The 17,831-nt window shown below is 50.8% G+C and overlaps 1 protein-coding gene across 1 annotated transcript in view; it reads left to right on the top strand.

Annotated features, from left to right (window-relative positions):
* Positions 1–11,210, top strand: part of CSRP1 (cysteine and glycine rich protein 1) — a 25,249-nt gene extending 14,039 nt beyond the window's left edge. Inside the window, exons 3-6 of the mRNA XM_017896483.1 lie at positions 3,780–3,948; positions 5,766–5,895; positions 9,355–9,448; positions 9,956–11,210. Coding sequence (XP_017751972.1) covers positions 3,780–3,948; positions 5,766–5,895; positions 9,355–9,448; positions 9,956–10,032 — 470 coding nt within the window. The 3' untranslated portion in view covers positions 10,033–11,210. The remainder of the gene's footprint in view (positions 1–3,779; positions 3,949–5,765; positions 5,896–9,354; positions 9,449–9,955) is intronic.
* The last annotated feature ends 6,621 nt before the right edge of the window (positions 11,211–17,831 follow it).

Here is a 17,831-nt window from a genome sequence, read left to right as displayed (position 1 = left end):
GGGTGGGGGGCGGTGGGTGGGGGTGTTATGCAATGAGCAGCCGCAGGAAGCAGTCTCAGGTCACGCTAGGGTCTCAGGGCTGGTGCGGCTCTTGGGTATCAGAGCACCAAGTGGACCCCCTAGCACTGCACATGTCCCAGCAGCCTGAGCCATCTCCACAACTTGCTCATTCCTCATGCCGAGCACGGTGCCTGGCACACACTGGGTTCCTGACAAAGATTTGTTTATGAATGGAAGAAGCATCATTTCTCTTTTCCAGTGAAGTGGGTGATAAGTGTCCACCCCATTCAGGGTGCCCACTGAATCAAAGGACTTTCCTTCCCGAAGAAGGGAGAGGCTAGCCAGGTCTGGGCCAAGGGCAGTAAGGGCTATCTTCCTCAATGGCCAGGCCTGGATGGGTCCCCCAAAACAGTTGTGACCATGTGGGTCCTTGGCTCCAGATTCTACTCAGCTTGCCCACCTACATGCCTATATTAGTCTACTCTCATACTGCTAATAAAGACATACCTGAGACTGGGCAATTTATAAAGAAAAGAGGTTTAACGGACTCACAGTTCCACATGGCTGGAGAGGCCTCACAATCATGGCAGAAGGCAAAAGAGAAGCAAAGGCATGTCTTACATGGCGGCAGGCAAGAGAGCTTGTGCAGGGGAACTCCCATTTATATAAGCATCAGATCTTGTGAGACTTTTTCACTATCAGAAGAACAGTATGGGGGAAGCTGCCGCCATGATTCAATTATCTCCATTTGGCCCCACTCTTGACACACGGGAATTACTACAATTCAAGGAGAGATTTGGGTGGGAACACAGCCAAACCATATCAGTGCTCTTTCCTGAGGGTCTGAATGGGCAGAAGGAAGACATGATGATGTCATAGGCAAAGTTGGGGAGAATGACCTTCACTCTGGGCTTGGCCTGGGAGCGGGGACTGAGAAGGCCTGCAGTACACTACCATGGTCTTGAAAGGGGCTGCCAGATCCTATGAGCAGATGGTGGCTCAGAGGCTGGTGGGAAAGCTCAGCTCCGTGGCTGGGAACCTGCCCTGAGGCTATGTGCCCATCTCTGAGCTGTACCCAGCTCCTTCCTGGGGAAGGTTGGGTTTAGCAGCCAGCTGTGAGGAAAGAAGAGCTCTGTGATGGTGGTCAATGGAACAGGGCCCTGCAGGTTGGCCCTGGGCTGTTCCCTAGAATCCAAGAGCACAGGGGAAGCTCATGGAAGCCTTGCGCACCCTCTGACACCAGCGTCTCCTCATCCGCAGGCTGAGGCTTACTGTCACTTTCCACCCTCCCAGCCCCACATGCATGGCCCACTGGAGGGGAGCCATGGCTGGCAGAAAACAACCAGGTCTGGAGGTCAGGGGCTGGGTTCTGGCCTGGCCCTGCATCTGGCCAACACGTGATCTGGAACTGTTTTGTGGGCCTTGGTTTTCCTTCCAGAAGCAGAGAATCATTCTCCATTTCTGAGTGGGGTAAGGGGGCTCTGACCTCTCTCCTGGGGCTGCCTTTTCCCTGTATTTCCAAGCAGCATCACAAGGGCCCACCAAAGTGACATCTGGAAGTATGTGTTTCCAACAAATCCAGTCTCCCCCCCCCCCCCCCTTATTGGCTTACTGTGATATGGTAGAAATTTATTCAGGCCTGCCTTCAAAATTCTCCTTGATTGAATCTTTGGTGGATCTTACAAGTGAGCTGCAGAGTCTCTCACTACATCACCTGGATGGAGGTAGAGGGGCAGAAGGCCACCATGGGCAGGATTGGGCCTCTGGGAGAACAGAAGGGCCAAGGCAAAGCAGAAAGGAGCAGGGAGGTCCTAGGTAGGGGAACCATCTGGAAGATATCAACTTGCAGGCCCTGAGGTCTGCCCTGGGCCGAGTTCCTGGGTCTCCTACTGGAGAGATCAGCCAAAAGACACCTCTGTTCCCCCAAGCACTCTTATCTCTGCTCTCTGCCTTCCCTCTGGTCTTGGAATTTTCAGTTCAATTTGGATCTTACAGGAAAACAATTCCAGGCCAATTCCCGACTTCCCACCCTAGAAGGGAATGTTGGAGCCCTTGGCCTGTGGTTTGCTCTCCCTCCTTCTTGGGAGCCAGGCCCTGGGGGAATGGTGGGAAGTTCCATATTTGGATGGCCCAGAGTGCTGGAATGAGATGGAGATCTCCAGGGCAGGACAAGAGGGTCCTTATTTAGTCTGAAGTCTCCAACCTGGGGCTTAGGGTGAGAGAGGAGCTGGACGAGGGCTGGACCCTTTAAAGACAAGAGGATGGCAGTTGCAAGGAAAGGAGCTGAGAGCTTCTCCGAGGGTGGTAAGAGGCGTGGCTTCTCCAGTGGTATCCCTTGGTTTCTATGTTCAGGACATATTTGAGGACGCGTCCAACTGAGATGCAGAACTCCAATATTTAAGAAATATGATCAAACCGAATTAGGATTACAGGACAAGTAAAGAAATAGAATGCAGTTGAATCCCTTGAGAGGAGTATGTGGAGGTTAGAAGCAATGATCTCTTGAGGCCAGGGCCTGTCTCTCCCACTTGCTTGTCTCCCGATGATACTAACTTTATATAAAACTAATAAGAGTAGCCAACATTTATTATGCACTTGTTGTATGCAGGGTATTGTGTCAAGTACTTCACATGTCAGATCTCATTTGATTCTCACCACCGTCTTTTGGCGCAGACATTATTATGTTCATTTACAAAATGAGGACACAGAGGCTGGACAGGCAAAATAACTTGCACACAGCTGGAAAGGGAGAGAGCTGGCATTCAATTCTGGGCAGTCTGACTCTTCATGACCCCAGGCTCTGAACTGTTTCAACTTTATTTTATTTTAAAAGTTTTATTTATTTATTTATTTTTAAATAAATAGAGATAGGGTTTTGCCATCTTCCCCAGGCTGGTCTCAAACTCCTGGGCTCAATAATCCTCTAGCCTTGGCCTACCACTGCTGGAACTACAGGCATGAGCCACTAAGCCCAGCCAAAACTGTTTTACTCTGGATAGCTGGGCATAGCTCCCCTCTGAGATTAACAGAATGAAATATGAGGCCCACAGCCTTTCCAGCTCAGACAACTGCAATCCTTAGTTCCTGCCATTCCACTCTGTCTTACCCCAGGACTCAGGAAGTTCTCAGTGTCTGACCTCGCTTCTTCTCACGGCAAAGTGATTTCTGAGATTAGAAACTTCAAATCCTCTTGTGATTAGCATGAGCTGCATCTCGTTTCAAAGCCCACCATGTTGGGCACTTAATAAATGTTAAACATTTCTTATGGGGTATCACATCACCTGCATCTCTCCCCATTGGCTCCCTGCCAGCAAGCACAGATAGTCTCTTCTAGATTCCATTTTTGAAGGCAGGAAAACTCTGCCCTTCTTCTTTTCTTTTTTCTCCTCCCTCATTGGGACATATGGTCTCTGTTGAGGGCAGAGTGAGGAACCTCAACAGGCGTCGTGTGGCTTGGGGTCAGCCTAGGCTGTTGCCTCTGAACCCTGTGTTGCACTGCAGCCTAGGAAGGTTGGGAGTGCAGAGGATCAAAGGAGACGCACAGGGAGTCCTAGAAGAGGAATTGGTGTTGGTCAGCATTTCTAGAGTCAGACATACAGATCCCATCCCTCTGTCCTCCCACCCATTGGTCATCCCACCTGCTTCCATTTCTAGACAGTTCCTGAAAGATCAGGATATTATGTATGCAAAGAGCCCAGAGAGCTTCAGCTGTAGGAAGCTTGCAATGAGCAAGCAGCTCACCCCAGCTTCAATTCACCGAATCCACTTTCCCTCCACAGTGGTGTGCAAGAAGAATCTGGACAGCACCACTGTGGCCGTGCATGGTGAGGAGATCTACTGCAAGTCCTGCTACGGCAAGAAGTATGGGCCCAAAGGCTATGGCTACGGGCAGGGCGCAGGCACCCTCAGCACTGACAAGGGGGAGTCTCTGGGCATCAAGCACGAGGAGTGAGTAAAAGATCCTCTCCCAACCTTTTTCTTGAGCTCTCTCCCCTACCCCTGTATTAGGCCTCACGTGTATTTGCAACCATTTTTGGGTAAGCAATGGAAGGCTCAGAAAACCAGTTATTTAAAAGGCACCACAGAGCAGCGCCTATGTGTCAGGCTGCTGCAGGAGCTGGGCATTCAGCAGGGACTAAAACAGGCCAGGCTCCTCCCTGCAAGGAGCATGCATTCTATATTTGTATAAGGGTCAGAGCTGGGAGGGGCCCCAAGAATTACTTAGTTCAATTTCCTCTTTTTGTTTTTGAAAGGGAATCTTGGCCGGGCGTGGTGGCTCAAGCCTGTAATCCTGGCACTTTGGGAGGCCGAGACGGGCAGATCACGAGGTTGGGAGATCAAGACCATCCTGGCTAACATGGTGAAACCCCGTCTCTACTAAAAAATACAAAAAAAACTAGCCGGGCACCGTGGCGGGTGCCTGTAGTCCCAGCTACTCAGGAGGCTGAGGCAGGAGAATGGCATAAACCTGGGAGGCAGAGCTTGCAGTGAGCTGAGATCCGGCCACTGCACTCCAGCCTGGGCGACAGAGCGAGACTCCGTCTCAAAAAAAAAAAAAAAAAAAAAAAAAAAAAAAAAAGGGAATCTTGCTCTGTCACCCAGGCTGGAGTGCAGTGGTGCAATCTTGGCTCACTGCAGCCTCTACTTCTTGGGCTCAAGTGATCCTCTCGCCTCAGCCTCCCGAGTAGCTGGGAGTATAGGCGTGTGCCACCACACCTGGCTAATTTTGTATTTTGTAGAGACAGGGTTTTGCCATGTTACCTCCTCTTTTTATAGATGAGAAAATCCAACCCAGGCTCAGTGACTTGCCTGGGGTCCCATGGCTAGTGAGTGTCAGAGTGAGACCAGGGGCTCAGGGCAGCACCACTGCCACCCCAGCCTCACTCTCAGCCCTGCTGTCTCTCACTGCTGAGGAGAAGTCATTTCCCTTTCTTGGAAATGCCATAGGGTGTCATCAGCCCCACCACTCCCCATTACCCCACAGCACTCCCTGGCCTCTGGGTAAACGGTGGCTGTTGGCACTCAGCCTGGCTGGCTCCTCAGCCTGGGGAGGTGGACGGAAATGATGGATGAGTTACCAAGTCTCAGCCAAGGTCATTGCCCCAGTGGGAACGATTCATCAGCAGATTTCTCCTGGAAAGAATCTGCTAATAGACCAGCTGCAGGAATGAAGGGCAGAGGAGGGCAATTCTTAGCAAATGGGGTGTTAAATGATTCTGGAGTTAACTGGGTGACCGAGGGAAGTATGATGTTATAATGGAAATAACATTGTGCTGGCCGGGCGCGGTGGCTCAAGCCTGTAATCCCAGCACTTTGGGAGGCCGAGACGGGCGGATCACGAGGTCAGGAGATCGAGACCATCCTGGCTAACACGGTGAAACCCCGTCTCTACTAAATGCAAAAAACTAGCCGGGCGAGGTGGCGGGCGCCTGTAGTCCCAGCTACTCCGGAGGCTGAGGCAGGAGAATGGCGTAAACCCGGGAGGCGGAGCTTGCAGTGAGCTGAGATCCGGCCACTGCACTCCAGCCCGGGCGACAGAGCAAGACTCCGTCTCGAAAAAAAAAAAAAAAAAAAAAAAAACATTGTGCTGAGGCTTGGTTTGTCCATCTGTAAAATGGGAGATGACCCTAGAGGCCCTAGCCTTTGTGACTCTGGCAGAGAGAACTGCTCTGGCATGAGATGAAGGTAGGGTCATGCCCTCTCAGTGCCAGCCCCACCTGTACTTACATTGTAAGTCACCTCACCCCATGCCCTTCTCCATGCAGAGCCCCTGGCCACAGGCCCACCACCAACCCCAATGCATCCAAATTTGCCCAGAAGATTGGTGGCTCCGAGCGCTGCCCCCGATGCAGCCAGGCAGTCTATGCTGCAGAGAAGGTGATCGGTGCTGGGAAGGTAAGGCGGCTGCTGGGCATGAGAGGGATCGGGGGAGATACCTTCCTGATATGTGGATTCCAGAACTTTTAAATTGGTGACCCTAGCTCTGCTCAGGGCAGCCTGAACACTGGGGTTTAACCTCTTCCCTTTGTCCCTGTAGATTGCATGTACCTGTGCTTTCCAGTCTCCAAGGAGCTCATATCAGCCATGAGCAGTAACATCCCTAGCATTGATGGACAATGGGCAATTCATAGGGAGTGGCAATGATCAATCTATATCTCCAATATTGGAGAACAGAATGTAAGGGTACATGGATGGGCTGCAGAGGGTCCACAAAGCCCCGAACATGTCTGCTTCTTAGATCCATAGCTTTTATCAGATTTTCAAAGGATTTGTGATCCCAAAAATATACATTCTGTTTCATGGAATGTGGACTCCCAAAAACCCATCCAAATACCCCCAGGGCAGAGATTTTCAAGGTTCAGGCCTATCAGAGCCTCCTAGGAGGCTTTTTTCACACTGTTTAGAATTGCCACACATGCTCTTCCCCCATGATATTCTGACAGTAGCCCCCAATCACCAATGCACAGTGAGAATCACCGTAGCAAACCGACAGTTCCCAATTGAGCCGATCACTTCCTTCAGATAGGCCGCGGTAGAGGAGAGGTAGAACTCTTGCCCCTGGGGTTTGCAGTGTCAGATTAGCAGTCAGAAAATCACGGAGGAGGTGTCTTTCAGCTATGAGGCCAGAGAGGATTTCTGGAGCATCATGTGAGGCCTGAGATAGAAAAGTGACTTGGGCAAGATCACACAACAAGGTTATGAAACGTGTGGGCCTAGAGCCCATCTTCAGCTCTTCTGGATTTGGGTTTTGGCTTTGAAGGCTTTTTGATCTTGAGAAATGGGATAAGGGAATGGATCAAGAAATGTTGAGCAACTAACACTTAGGCCAAGGTTAGACTCTCTACTCTCACAGTCATGGTTGGACGGAGATGGGGATTAGTATCCCTGTTGTACAGATGAAGGAACTAGGAGTCAGAAGGATTATATAACTTGCCCGGATCTGCTAGCTAGGAAGGGGCTAAGCCAGGCTCAAGCCCAGGTTTGACTGACTCCGAAGCCCTTGTTCTTACTACTGTTACTACTGTTAATGCTACTTAGGGCCATTTAGCCTCTTTGAACCCATTTCCAAGGCTGCAAAATGGGAAGGGATTGTTAATCCTAGCACGGTAATTAAGACATTGGACTCTAGACAGCCTGCTTTGAATCCTAGTTTTGCCGTTTATTGGCTGAGTGGCCTTGGGAAAATTTATCCTTCCTAAGTCTCAGTTCTGCAGCTCTTAAGTGGACCTGGATGGTGGAGGAAATGCAAAGTGGACCAAGTAATGGTCCCTGACAAATAAGGTAGTTTTTTTGTTTGTTTTTGTTTTTTTTGGCAGAATTTCACTCTTGTCGCCTAGGCTGGAGTGCAGTGGTGCCATCTTAGCTCACTACAACCTCTGCCTCCCAGGTTCAAGCAATTCTCCTGCCTCAGCCTCCCGAGTAGCTGGGACTACAGGCATGCGCCACCACACCCAGCTAATTTTTGTACTTTTAGTAGAGATGGGGTTTCACCATGTTGGCCAGGCTGGTCTTGAACCAGCCTGGACCTCATGATCCACCCACCTCGGCCTCCCAAAGGGCTGGGATTGTGAGGTGTGAGCCACCACGCCCGACAACCAGGCAGTTTTCATGATTAAATGAGATAATACATGTTTAACGTGCAATGTAGTACCTGGTATGTCCTCAGCACAGTTTTGCTATTGTTATTATTATTGTTGTTTATTTTCAGGGATTGTTATGAGGTCACAATGAAGATCCTTGCCATTGACTAAAGGATATAAAAACAGGAGACATTAATACTATTGTTAAGTTGGGTTTTTTGTTCTATCTCATTATGAGAATAGAAAATTATTAAGAATAGCTAAGAATCACTATTTACATTACTTAGGCAGGCTATAAGGTAAAGTTAGGGCTGTACTAAGGAGTAGGATAAGAGAATTTTGCATTCAAGTGGAAAAGGTAGGGAGAAGCCCCCACCTTTCTATTGCCTCGCTCAAGAAATGTTGAGGAGCTGGGAGTACGTTTGGGTGCTTATAAATAGCAAAGGGATTCAGCTTATTTTGGCAGGGGAGTGGCTAGGAAATATGAGGAGAGGTGTTGGTCTAGGTGTGATTCAGTTTTTCTCCAGCCTGGATAGCTTGGGGTAACAGCCCCTTGCTTTATAGAGGAGGCAGCAAAGGCTGGGTGACTACTGAGGTTGCACTGGCACCGACCTAGACCCAGGTCCCCCCATTTCAGCTCTCTGGAGGAGAAGCCAATGTGCAGGGTTAGGCAACCAGGAAATCTGAGGGGATGAATTTCCCTTCTCATCTGCCAGCCTGGGCACTAGGAGTGTCTTTGCCCTTAAAAGGCCTTGTTTTGTGTTATCTGACTGCTGCCTGCCTCTTGCTTTTCCTGGGTTAAGCAGAGCTGTCTACACATCAGCCTCTTAGCCTGCCCAGCTGTCGATGGGAGCTGGCTGCTGAGAAGTCTGTCTGTGCAACATCCCGTCACTGTGTACAAACTTGGGCCTCACTTTTTTTTTCTGGGAGAGCTGTTTGCCCTGTGTTACAGAATGGATGTGAGGGCTAGATTAAACATATGATGCCTGGTCACAGAGAAGGTATTTGTAATTGGGATTCTCCTGGACCAGCCCAGCCTCTGAAGTTCTAGAATTAGGTGCCTCCTTTGCCCAAAGGCTATCAGCTATTGGAGAGTAGGGTGGCAGTATGTCCCCCACTGGGTAGCTATGAACATTAACTGACTTCACCAGTGTAAAGTGCCTGGCACAGGGCCTGGCACAGAGGAAGCCAGAGTCAATGTTGTCTAGTATCACTTTGGAAGGAGAATAAGTCTATGAAATTGCATTAAACTCAGCAGGGAAAGTCCTAAGGAGTGTAGTTTCTCCAGGGGCCACAGAAGACCCTTTGTGTCTCTATGAGATGCCCCAAGGCAACACGGGGCAGAGAGGTCTTCCCGGTGAGGGCTGTTCAAGTACTAAGTGACAGTACTGGGAGGAGTGCAAAGCCCTGGCTCACACCACTGATCTACTGGCAAGATGGGCCTGGAGAAGGCTCATCTGGCCCAGCCAGTGGGGGAACAGCTACCTTGGTGTTAAATCCACCCCCTCACCTGCCTTTTGTGGTATAGCTGGTGACCCTAATCATCAGGCCATTGCAACATAGCATGGAAGATGGTGCGAGGTGGCATGTGGTTTCTGGCCTTCTCCCTCTACTGCCTTGTACCATGCGCCATGTCCTCCCAGCAGCACCAGTAGAGCAGACTTCAGAAGTAGCTTGAGCCCTTATACCATGGTTATGTCAAAGGGAGTGGGCCTGGGGTGGAGGGTACCCTCATCACTTGTGGCAGCCATTAACTATTTCCTTCCCTGCCTAGTCCTGGCATAAGTCCTGCTTTCGATGTGCCAAGTGTGGCAAAGGCCTTGAGTCAACCACCCTGGCAGACAAGGATGGCGAGATTTACTGCAAAGGTGGGTGTTTTCACTTCTAATTGAGGGTCAGGAGGCCCAAGGGGGTGCGGGGGCTAAGTATTCTTGCCTTTGCTGAATGTAAACTAATTCCTGGCCTTAGGATCTAAGATCCTGAACATCTAGTATGATTCCTTCATTGTACAGATAAGGAAACAAGACCAGAGGGGGAAAGCAACTTGGCCAGCATCATCTGGCAAATTGAGGCAGGCATAGAGCTAGACCCTGGCTTCCTAACTCCCAGTCCATGCTCTTACAGCAGATGATGCTTCTGTAATTTCAGTGGTTGGGGCAATGGGTACAGGGTACAGGGTGGAACCAAGAGCCTCTTCACCATTTTACTATTGAGACTGGGGTGCTGTGGAGGTGAGGGGGTCCTAGTGGACCTTTCTTCCCTAGTGGTCTGGCTGGGCACTAGGAGTGGGGGATCTTCAGCAGGAAGGTGGGTGGTGTGGCTGGGGGTGGAGGAGGAACATGCCCTTATTTCACTTCTCTCTCCTCTCTCTGCAGGATGCTATGCTAAAAACTTCGGGCCCAAGGGCTTTGGTTTTGGGCAAGGAGCTGGGGCCTTGGTCCACTCTGAGTGAGGCCACCATCCCCCACCACACCCTGCCCACTCCTGCGCTTTTCATCGCCATTCCCTTCCCAGCAGCTTTGGAGACCTCCGGGTTCATTTCTCTCATGCCTGCCACATATCACTAATGACTTGAACTTGGGCATCTGACTCCCTTTGGTTTGGGGGTCTGCCTGAGGTCCCACCCCACTAAAGGACTCCCCAGGCCTGGGATCTGACACCATCACCAGTAGGAGACCTCAGTGTTTTGAGTCTAGGTGAGAGCAGGCCCCTCTCCCCACACTTCGCCCCACAGAGCTCTGTTCTTAGCCTCTTGTGCTGCACGTCCACCATCAGCTGGCCAAGACACCTGAGGACACATCTTGGCGCCCAGAGGAGCAGCAGCAACAGGCTGGAGGGAGAGGGAAGCAAGACAAAGATGAGGAGGGGGGAAGGCTGGGTTTCTTGGATCCCAGAGATTCTCCTCTGTGGGAAAGAAGGTGGGCTTCCTGGTGTCCTTCAGAGTAAGCCTGAGGAGTCCCAGCTTAGGGAGTCACTACCGGAGGCAGAGGCAGGCAGCCGGGGTCCTAGGAGCCCCTGCTTCTCCAGGTCTCTTGCCTTTGAGTCTTTGTGGAATGGATAGCCTCCCACTAGGAGTGGGAGGAGAATAACCCAGGTCTAAGGACCCCAAAGTCAGGATGTTATTTGATCTTCTCAGACATCTAGTTCCCTGCTTGATGGAGGGATCCTAATGAAATACCTGAAACATATATTGGCGTTTATCAATGGCCCAAATCTTCATTTATCTCTGGCTTAACCCTGGGTCCTAAGGCTGTGGCCAGCAGAGCCCAGGCCAGGGTTCTGTTCTTGCCACACCTGCTTGATCCTCAGATGTGGAGGGAGGTAGGCATAGCCTCAGTCTTCATCCAAACACCCCTTTCCTTTGCCCTGAGACCTCAGAATCTTCCGTTTAACCCAAGACCCTGCCTCTTCCACTCTACCCTTCTCCAGAGACTCTTAGATCACATCATTCCACCCCTTCCAGGCCCCAGGTTAGGAGTAGTGGTGGGAGGAAGGGGAAAGGGCTGGGCCTCACTGCTCCCAGCGACTGAAAGGACAACGCTATCTGGAGCCATTCACTGAAAGGGCTGCAGGCATGGGCTGCACCCAAGCTGATTTCTCATCTGGTCAATAAAGCTGTTTAGACCAGAACTCTGGTGTCCCAATCCTGTGTCTGTGGAGCTGGGAGGGAACTCGATGTGAGCAATCAAATTAGCAGGGGCTTTGGGAAGCCGAGGCAGGTGGATCACCTAGGTCAGGAGTTTGAGACCAGCCTGGCTAACATGGTGAAACTCCATCTCAACCAAAAAGACAAAAAAATTAGCCAGGCATGGTGTGGGTGCCTGTAATCCCAGCTACTCAGGAGGCTGAGGCAGGAGAATCACTTGAACCCAGGAAGCAGAGGTTGCAGTGAACTGAGATCACGCCATTGCACTCCAGCCTAGGCGATGGATCAAAGGTGGAGATGAATCAAAGTGGATTCGTTCCTGCTTTTTCTAAGGACCAATTGCTTCTCAGTATCAATTCCAACTGAACCACACTATCTGAAGTGACCTGACCAGCCAAATACCACTGGCTTGTCCTGTCTGGTCTCCACCCCCAAATCTGGGCCTGGGAATTGCATGGACTTTGGACTTGGAGGGCTCAGCTAGGCCCCAAAACTGCTCAGAACTTCTCCCAGCTTGGAAAGTCCCAGCCTAAGAGGGAAACTCAACCAGAGGAACTTTCACGTCAAATCTAGAAAACTCACTTCTACCTAGGAGGGGTGTGGTGGAGGGGCCTGGCTCAGCCTGCTGTGCTGTTAGGGCCCCACAGCAAGTCCGTAGAAGGCCACATTTTTTGATAATAGGCTCATGTGAGGGGTTGCAGCATCATTCATCTTAGGCACACCTGCCTGATGCGTTGGGACTGAGCTGCTCTGCTTCAGCCCTTCTCGAAAATGTGCCCACACTAAATTTTCAAAACAAAAGCAGATGCTTTAACAACAACGAGGCCTCGTATACCTATTTCCCAGATGACCAGCTCCAACAGTGGCCTTGACAGAGCCCCCTCCTTGACTCTGAGAAAGGGACCTATGCATGCATAACACCCATCAATGGTGCAGAGCAATAAAAAAGTGCAAGGTGACAGGGAGAAGAGCTGGAGGAGTTCAGAGAATGCCAGCCCAGGGCGGGCACTGGCTGGGAGTTCTGCAATCGGGGTCAAGGGCTCCATCTTGGTAACCCCTCTGGCTCCAGCACAGGGGGTGGCCCACGAAAGGTGCTCCAGACACGTTTCCGCAGCCAGGAGGACGGCTGGTTGCACTCACGCAAGTGAACCCTCCTGTTCTGGGAGGGGCCTACAGGAGTGGCCCGGATGGGAGCCTTTGGGGCCCAAAGCTGGAGAGAGTCTGCCCTCTGCTGGCTGCCCGGGAGGGCCTGTCGGCGACTCATCCTCCTGTCCCTTGCACCACTAGCTGTCCTGCTCCGGGGCCACTGTCTTTCAGTGCAGCCCCACTGTGGGCAGGGGGCCCGGACGCACCTCCTGGGAGTAAGACCTGGGTAAAGGCAGGGGGCTGTAAGCCAGCTGCAGCCAGGCCAGGAAGCACTCACTGGACGGTGAAGGGCCAGGCAGGGTGGCGCAGCAAGGAAGGAGGAACACCAGGCAGGGGAGGCACGGCTGGAAGGAGGGTCGGCTGACGAGGAGGGGGCCCAGCATCCGCAAGCGCGGCGCTTGCGCCGTCCCAGGAGACACCAGGTGGTGCTATGGGGTCAGGGCAAAAGGCAGGCGCTGCCTTTCCGCGCACCCCACTCCCTCCTCCTCTCCCCGTGGACCCTGAGGACTCAGCTCCTGCGCAAGACAGCGCACGCGTCTAATTCCCGATGCTCACTTCTCCTTTGAGGGTTGGCGCGCTTCGGGGCCCTGTGGAATACCAAACCCTGTGGAATTGCCCCAAAGGGTCACCAAAGAGTGAGCAAGGCCTTTTTTTTTTTTTTTTTTTTTTAAATACAGAATATTGCTCTTTAGTGCAATGGTGAAGTCTCGGCTCACCGCAACCTCCGCCTCCCGGGTTCAAGCGATTCTCCTGCCTCAGCCTCTGAGTAGCTGGAACTACAGGCATAAACCATCCTGCCCAGTTTTGTACTTTTTTTGGTAGAGACGGGGTTTCTCCATGTTGGTCAGACTGGTTGGTCTCGAACTCACGACCTCAGGTGATCCGCCCACCTGGGCCTCCCAAAGTGGTGGGATTACAGGCATGAGCCACCGCGCCCGGCCGGGGTGAGCAAGGTCTTTATGTCCACTTGGGTATTTCTTTTTCTCGTTTCTGTCATCTCCGAGCAAGGTGTCCAGGGCGACCTCTGGAGAATGTATTTGGTGGGAGCTATGCCCAGCTGCAGGAGCGGTCGAGCCCTGGGCTTTTTAGGATGTGATAGGAAACAGCTGCCCCTCCCGATGCGCGGCAGGCCCAATCTCCTCGGACTGCCCTTCTCCAAGAGCCTTAGTAAGTTGTCTGGGTCACCTGAGAGGCTGGGGAGGGACAGGAAGACCAGGAGGCCGACTGGAGAGGTGAGGATAGAGATCTTGGGGAGAGGAGGTTGGGGGGTGTTAGAACTACTATTAAGTGTGGGAGTGATCCCAGAATCAAGGGCCACAGAAATTATTCGAGGTGGGGCACCCAATCGCTTCTCGGCCTTTTGGCTAAGATCAAGTGAGGGGGCCACCCAGCGAGGCACGATCCACCGACTCAGATCAGTGGAGGTGAGTGTGGCGGAGTGAGGAACGCAGGGATTAACTACCGGACGGTCCGGCCCTTCCCCTGCCTCGCCCCCGTGCCACGCCCAGCCCTGGTCCCGCCTCCAAGCCCAGCCTTTATTCTGAGAATCATTGGGGAAGCCTTTAAAAATGGTTCCCAGCCCCACCCCTAGAGATTCTGATTCGGTTGGCCTGGGTGGGGCCTGGGAATCTGTATTCGACAAGCTCCTCAGGTGATTCTCTGACGCTCGCCTGGGCTCAGCCTGGCTTGAGAAACTGCGGACCAGCCCAGCCTCCCAGCAGGTGCCGACCTCCACCCGGCCGCTCAACCTCAACCACTTAGTTGCCAACAGCTCCGCGCCCGGCCCCGCCCCGCCCCGCCACGCAGCTGGGGCTGCCTCTGAACAGTTCTAATGATTAGAGAGGACTTCCTGGAACTTCCTATTTCTGTCCCCTAGAGTCATCCAGAACAGGTCTAATCCCTCTCCTGCATGAGAAAGCTTCAGAGATTTGAAGACAGCTGTCGGCTGCCTGAGTCCGCCCCTCCCCACCAGAGATCCCCTGGCCTTTCAGCGCTTCCTGATGGAGGCACCAGGCAGCCCAGTGAGTCCAGTGGAGGAGAAAAAACACAGCCAGGGGTTGGGTGCCGTCCAGTGGCCAGATAAACAAACTGGGGACTTGCAATAGGTCAAAGGGACAGAACAGAGGCAGCTCCCCCTGAGAAACGCCTTTCTCCTGCCTTTCTAGGGTGCAGCTTCCTCCAACCCGGTCTTCTTTTGGACATTTTGGAAACATTATTCATCCAACTTGTGTGCTTACTATATGCTATAGACTGTTTGAAGATCTTTAATGTATTAACTCACTTAATTCTTACATTACTCATCCATCTTGTGTGCTTAATATATGCTATCGACTATTTGAAGACCTTCCATGTATTACCTCATTTAATTCTCACAATGGCCCCATGAAGTAGGTGCTGTCATTTACCCACTTACAACTGATCAAACTGAAGCCAAGAACCAAAGAACAATTCAACAACCGTCTCAAGGTCAAATTGAGCAGGATGTAAATGCAGGCAGCTGGGTTCAGGTCCCATCCCTGCCCCAGGGCCATACCTAACATCCCTGCCTTAAGAAGAAACAGTTATGTATCTGGGAGTATGAGGCCTGGTGCTGAAATGGTGAGTTAGGACCATAGCAATAGCTAACAGTTATTGAACACATACTATGTGCCTGGCACTGGTCTAGATGTTTTCTTATTTGATCCTCATATAAGGAGTAATTATATTATCCCTTTATTATATAAGAGGAAACTGAGATTCAGTGAATTTTAAAGAGACTTACTTGAGTCCCTGGCAAGTGGTGGAGCCAGGATTGGAACCAGCTGTGTGACTCTGGGCCTGCCTCCTCCCCTCTGGATGTCGGCTCCTCATTTGTGAAGATGTTGGCCTAAATTAATTCTGGGGAAATGCTTCTCAAGCTTTAATGTGCATATGAATCTCCTGGGGATCTTGTTAAAATGCAGATTCTAGTTCAGTAGTTTTGGGTGGGGCCTGAGATTGGACATCTCCCACAAGCTCCCAGGGGGAGGTGGTGCTGATGTTGCTGATCCTGGGACCACACTTCAACAGCCAAGCTTCAGGGGATCCACCCAACTCTGATGTCCCGAGTTTATGGGCCTAGGAAGACTCACCCTAAAGGCCATGAAAATTCAGGAAGCAGATTATCACAAATAAAGCCCTTAGTGGGCATTTTCCATGCCTGAACAAGCCCTAGGTGCCTTTTCAGAAGCACCTGCTCCTCAGCCTTCTACATTTCCACTCTGTTGACCTCAACCTGACTCTTCCAGAGAGTTCAAGGGCTTGGTCCCAGGCCAAAGGGGATTGTTGCTCCCTACTGGAGGAGTGAAGAGGTATCTCTGTGGCTCTGCCTTCTGGTGGTACCCAGCAGTACCATGGCAACCACATTGTCTAGTCCTTAAAGGGATGTTCACAGATATTCCTGGGCACACAGTAATATCTATGTTTACATTTAGAGGTTACATTTGGCCTCCTCCCTTGAATTTTGATGTGGTGATGTGGCTTGCTGTGGCCTCTAATTGAGACCAGAAGTGTCACTTCTGAGCAGATTTTTTTTTTTTTTTTTTGAGATGGAGTTTCACTCTTGTTGAGATTGTGCAGTGGCGCAATCTCGGCTCACTGCAACCTCTGCCTCGCGGGTTTAATCGATTCTCCTGGCTCACCCTCCCGAAGTAGCTGGGATTACAGGCGCCTGCCACCACACCCAGCTAATTTTTTATATTTTTATTTGAGATGAGTTTCATCATGTTGGCCAGGCTGGTCTTGAACTCCTGACCTCAGGTGATCCACTTGCCTCGGCCTCCCAAAGTGCTGGGATTACAGGTGTGAGCCACCATGCCTGGTCATCTGAGCAGACTTCTTTACTAGAGATGGTGTAAGTTTTCATGTCCCTTTTCTCTGTTGTGGAGAGTGTGGAAGTGGGTGTCGTGATGGAACCTCCAGCAACCTGGATATGTGTATATCTCAATGAGCAGAACCTCCCCTGCCAGCTCAAGTAGGACATACGGTATGAGTGGGATGACCTTTGCTGTGTTAAGCTATTGGGTTTGGAAGGGGTTTGTTAGCGCAGAATAACCTAGCCCATCCTGACTAGTACACATACCAATACCACCTTAGACAGGCCAAGTCAAGTATGGAGACCATGTTTCTACAAAGTCAGGATCTTGGCCTGTGGAAGAGCTAATGCTTAACTCTGGGGTCTTCTTCAGTAGGAGGGAATATCTTCTTGCAAAAGTAGGGCTGGATTCCTAAAGATGTAAACTCTTCCTCCCATTGTTTTGCCAGTCCCTGTTAAGTAGAGAACTCTGATTCACCCATTTGCCGTTGTGTCCCTAAAGTCTAGCCCAGGGCCTGGCTCACAGAATACTTAATTCTTAATTCACACACAATAGGATTTACTCTGAAGTTCCTTTCTATGAATCTTCCCGTAGATCACATTCAAAAATACGCCATGAGCCTTCCTCCCCTAAGTCCCTCCACACACCCCTCTGCCTTGAGCAATCTGTTAATTTCTCCTTGACCTAAGCCTCAGGCTGGACAACTCACAGCCTCCTTCCCCTGCCTGATCTTGACAATGACACTGTATAGGAGCTTCCCTGTTATCAAAGTCATACCCACCAATAATAATCTTTATAACTCTCATGATGGAACATTTGAAAATCAGAGGCAAGTGGTAAAAAACTCATCCATGATCTCACCTCGAAGAAACTGCTATTGACACTGTGACCTTTTCTTTCCTATTTTCCTTTATGCATTCCCCCTACCCCATAGTTTTAGGGAGAGCCTATGAATGTCTCCACTTTAGGAGGAGAGGGAAAAGCCACCCACAAATGCAGAAAATGGCAGAGCTGGGAGGGGACTTATGAATCCTTCAACCAACTCCCTTACATTACCATTGAGAATGCTACTTTATACTAGTCTGGGTGCAGATGTGTGAAAAGTAAAAACAAATGTCTGGCAAGACCCAAACCAAGCTAAGTGATTGTTGTCTCTGGGGTTGGGGGACTAGCAGGGTGGTGAAAAGATACTGTCATGTTTTGAATCTTTTGCAACAAAAATGTATTCCAGTATTACTTGCATTTAAAGCAGATGATTATTACTAGAAGAAAAGAGAAAGTCACTTTTATGTCAAGGGTTTCATGGCTATTATTGGCACGTTGGTTGAGGCCACTAGTTTCCTGGGTATCAATCAGTCTCCTCCTAGTGTCCTTGCCCCTTGGTCAAGTGTCCTCAAGGAAGAGATTCATTCCAGGGCAGCCCATTTTTTCCTACAAAAAATGGCACCCAGATGCCAAGATGGCATGGGAAAAGGGAAAATTCTGCAGGCCCCAACCTGAACCATGAGCCCACAAGTCCAATCTCTGTAAGACCCAAGCTGGGATCAAATGCCTTCAAGCCCAGACTCAGCCCCATCAGAGAGGGGCAGTAGGTGCTCTCAAGACGAAAGGGATTCCTGGTGAATC

The sequence above is a fragment of the Rhinopithecus bieti genome, unplaced genomic scaffold (assembly GCF_001698545.2).
Source record: "Rhinopithecus bieti isolate Rb0 unplaced genomic scaffold, ASM169854v2 scaffold_24392, whole genome shotgun sequence".
In the NCBI taxonomy this organism is placed as follows: Eukaryota; Metazoa; Chordata; class Mammalia; order Primates; family Cercopithecidae; genus Rhinopithecus; species Rhinopithecus bieti.
Note: the sequence above shows the minus strand (reverse complement) of the source record. Positions and strands in the feature narration are given on the sequence as shown.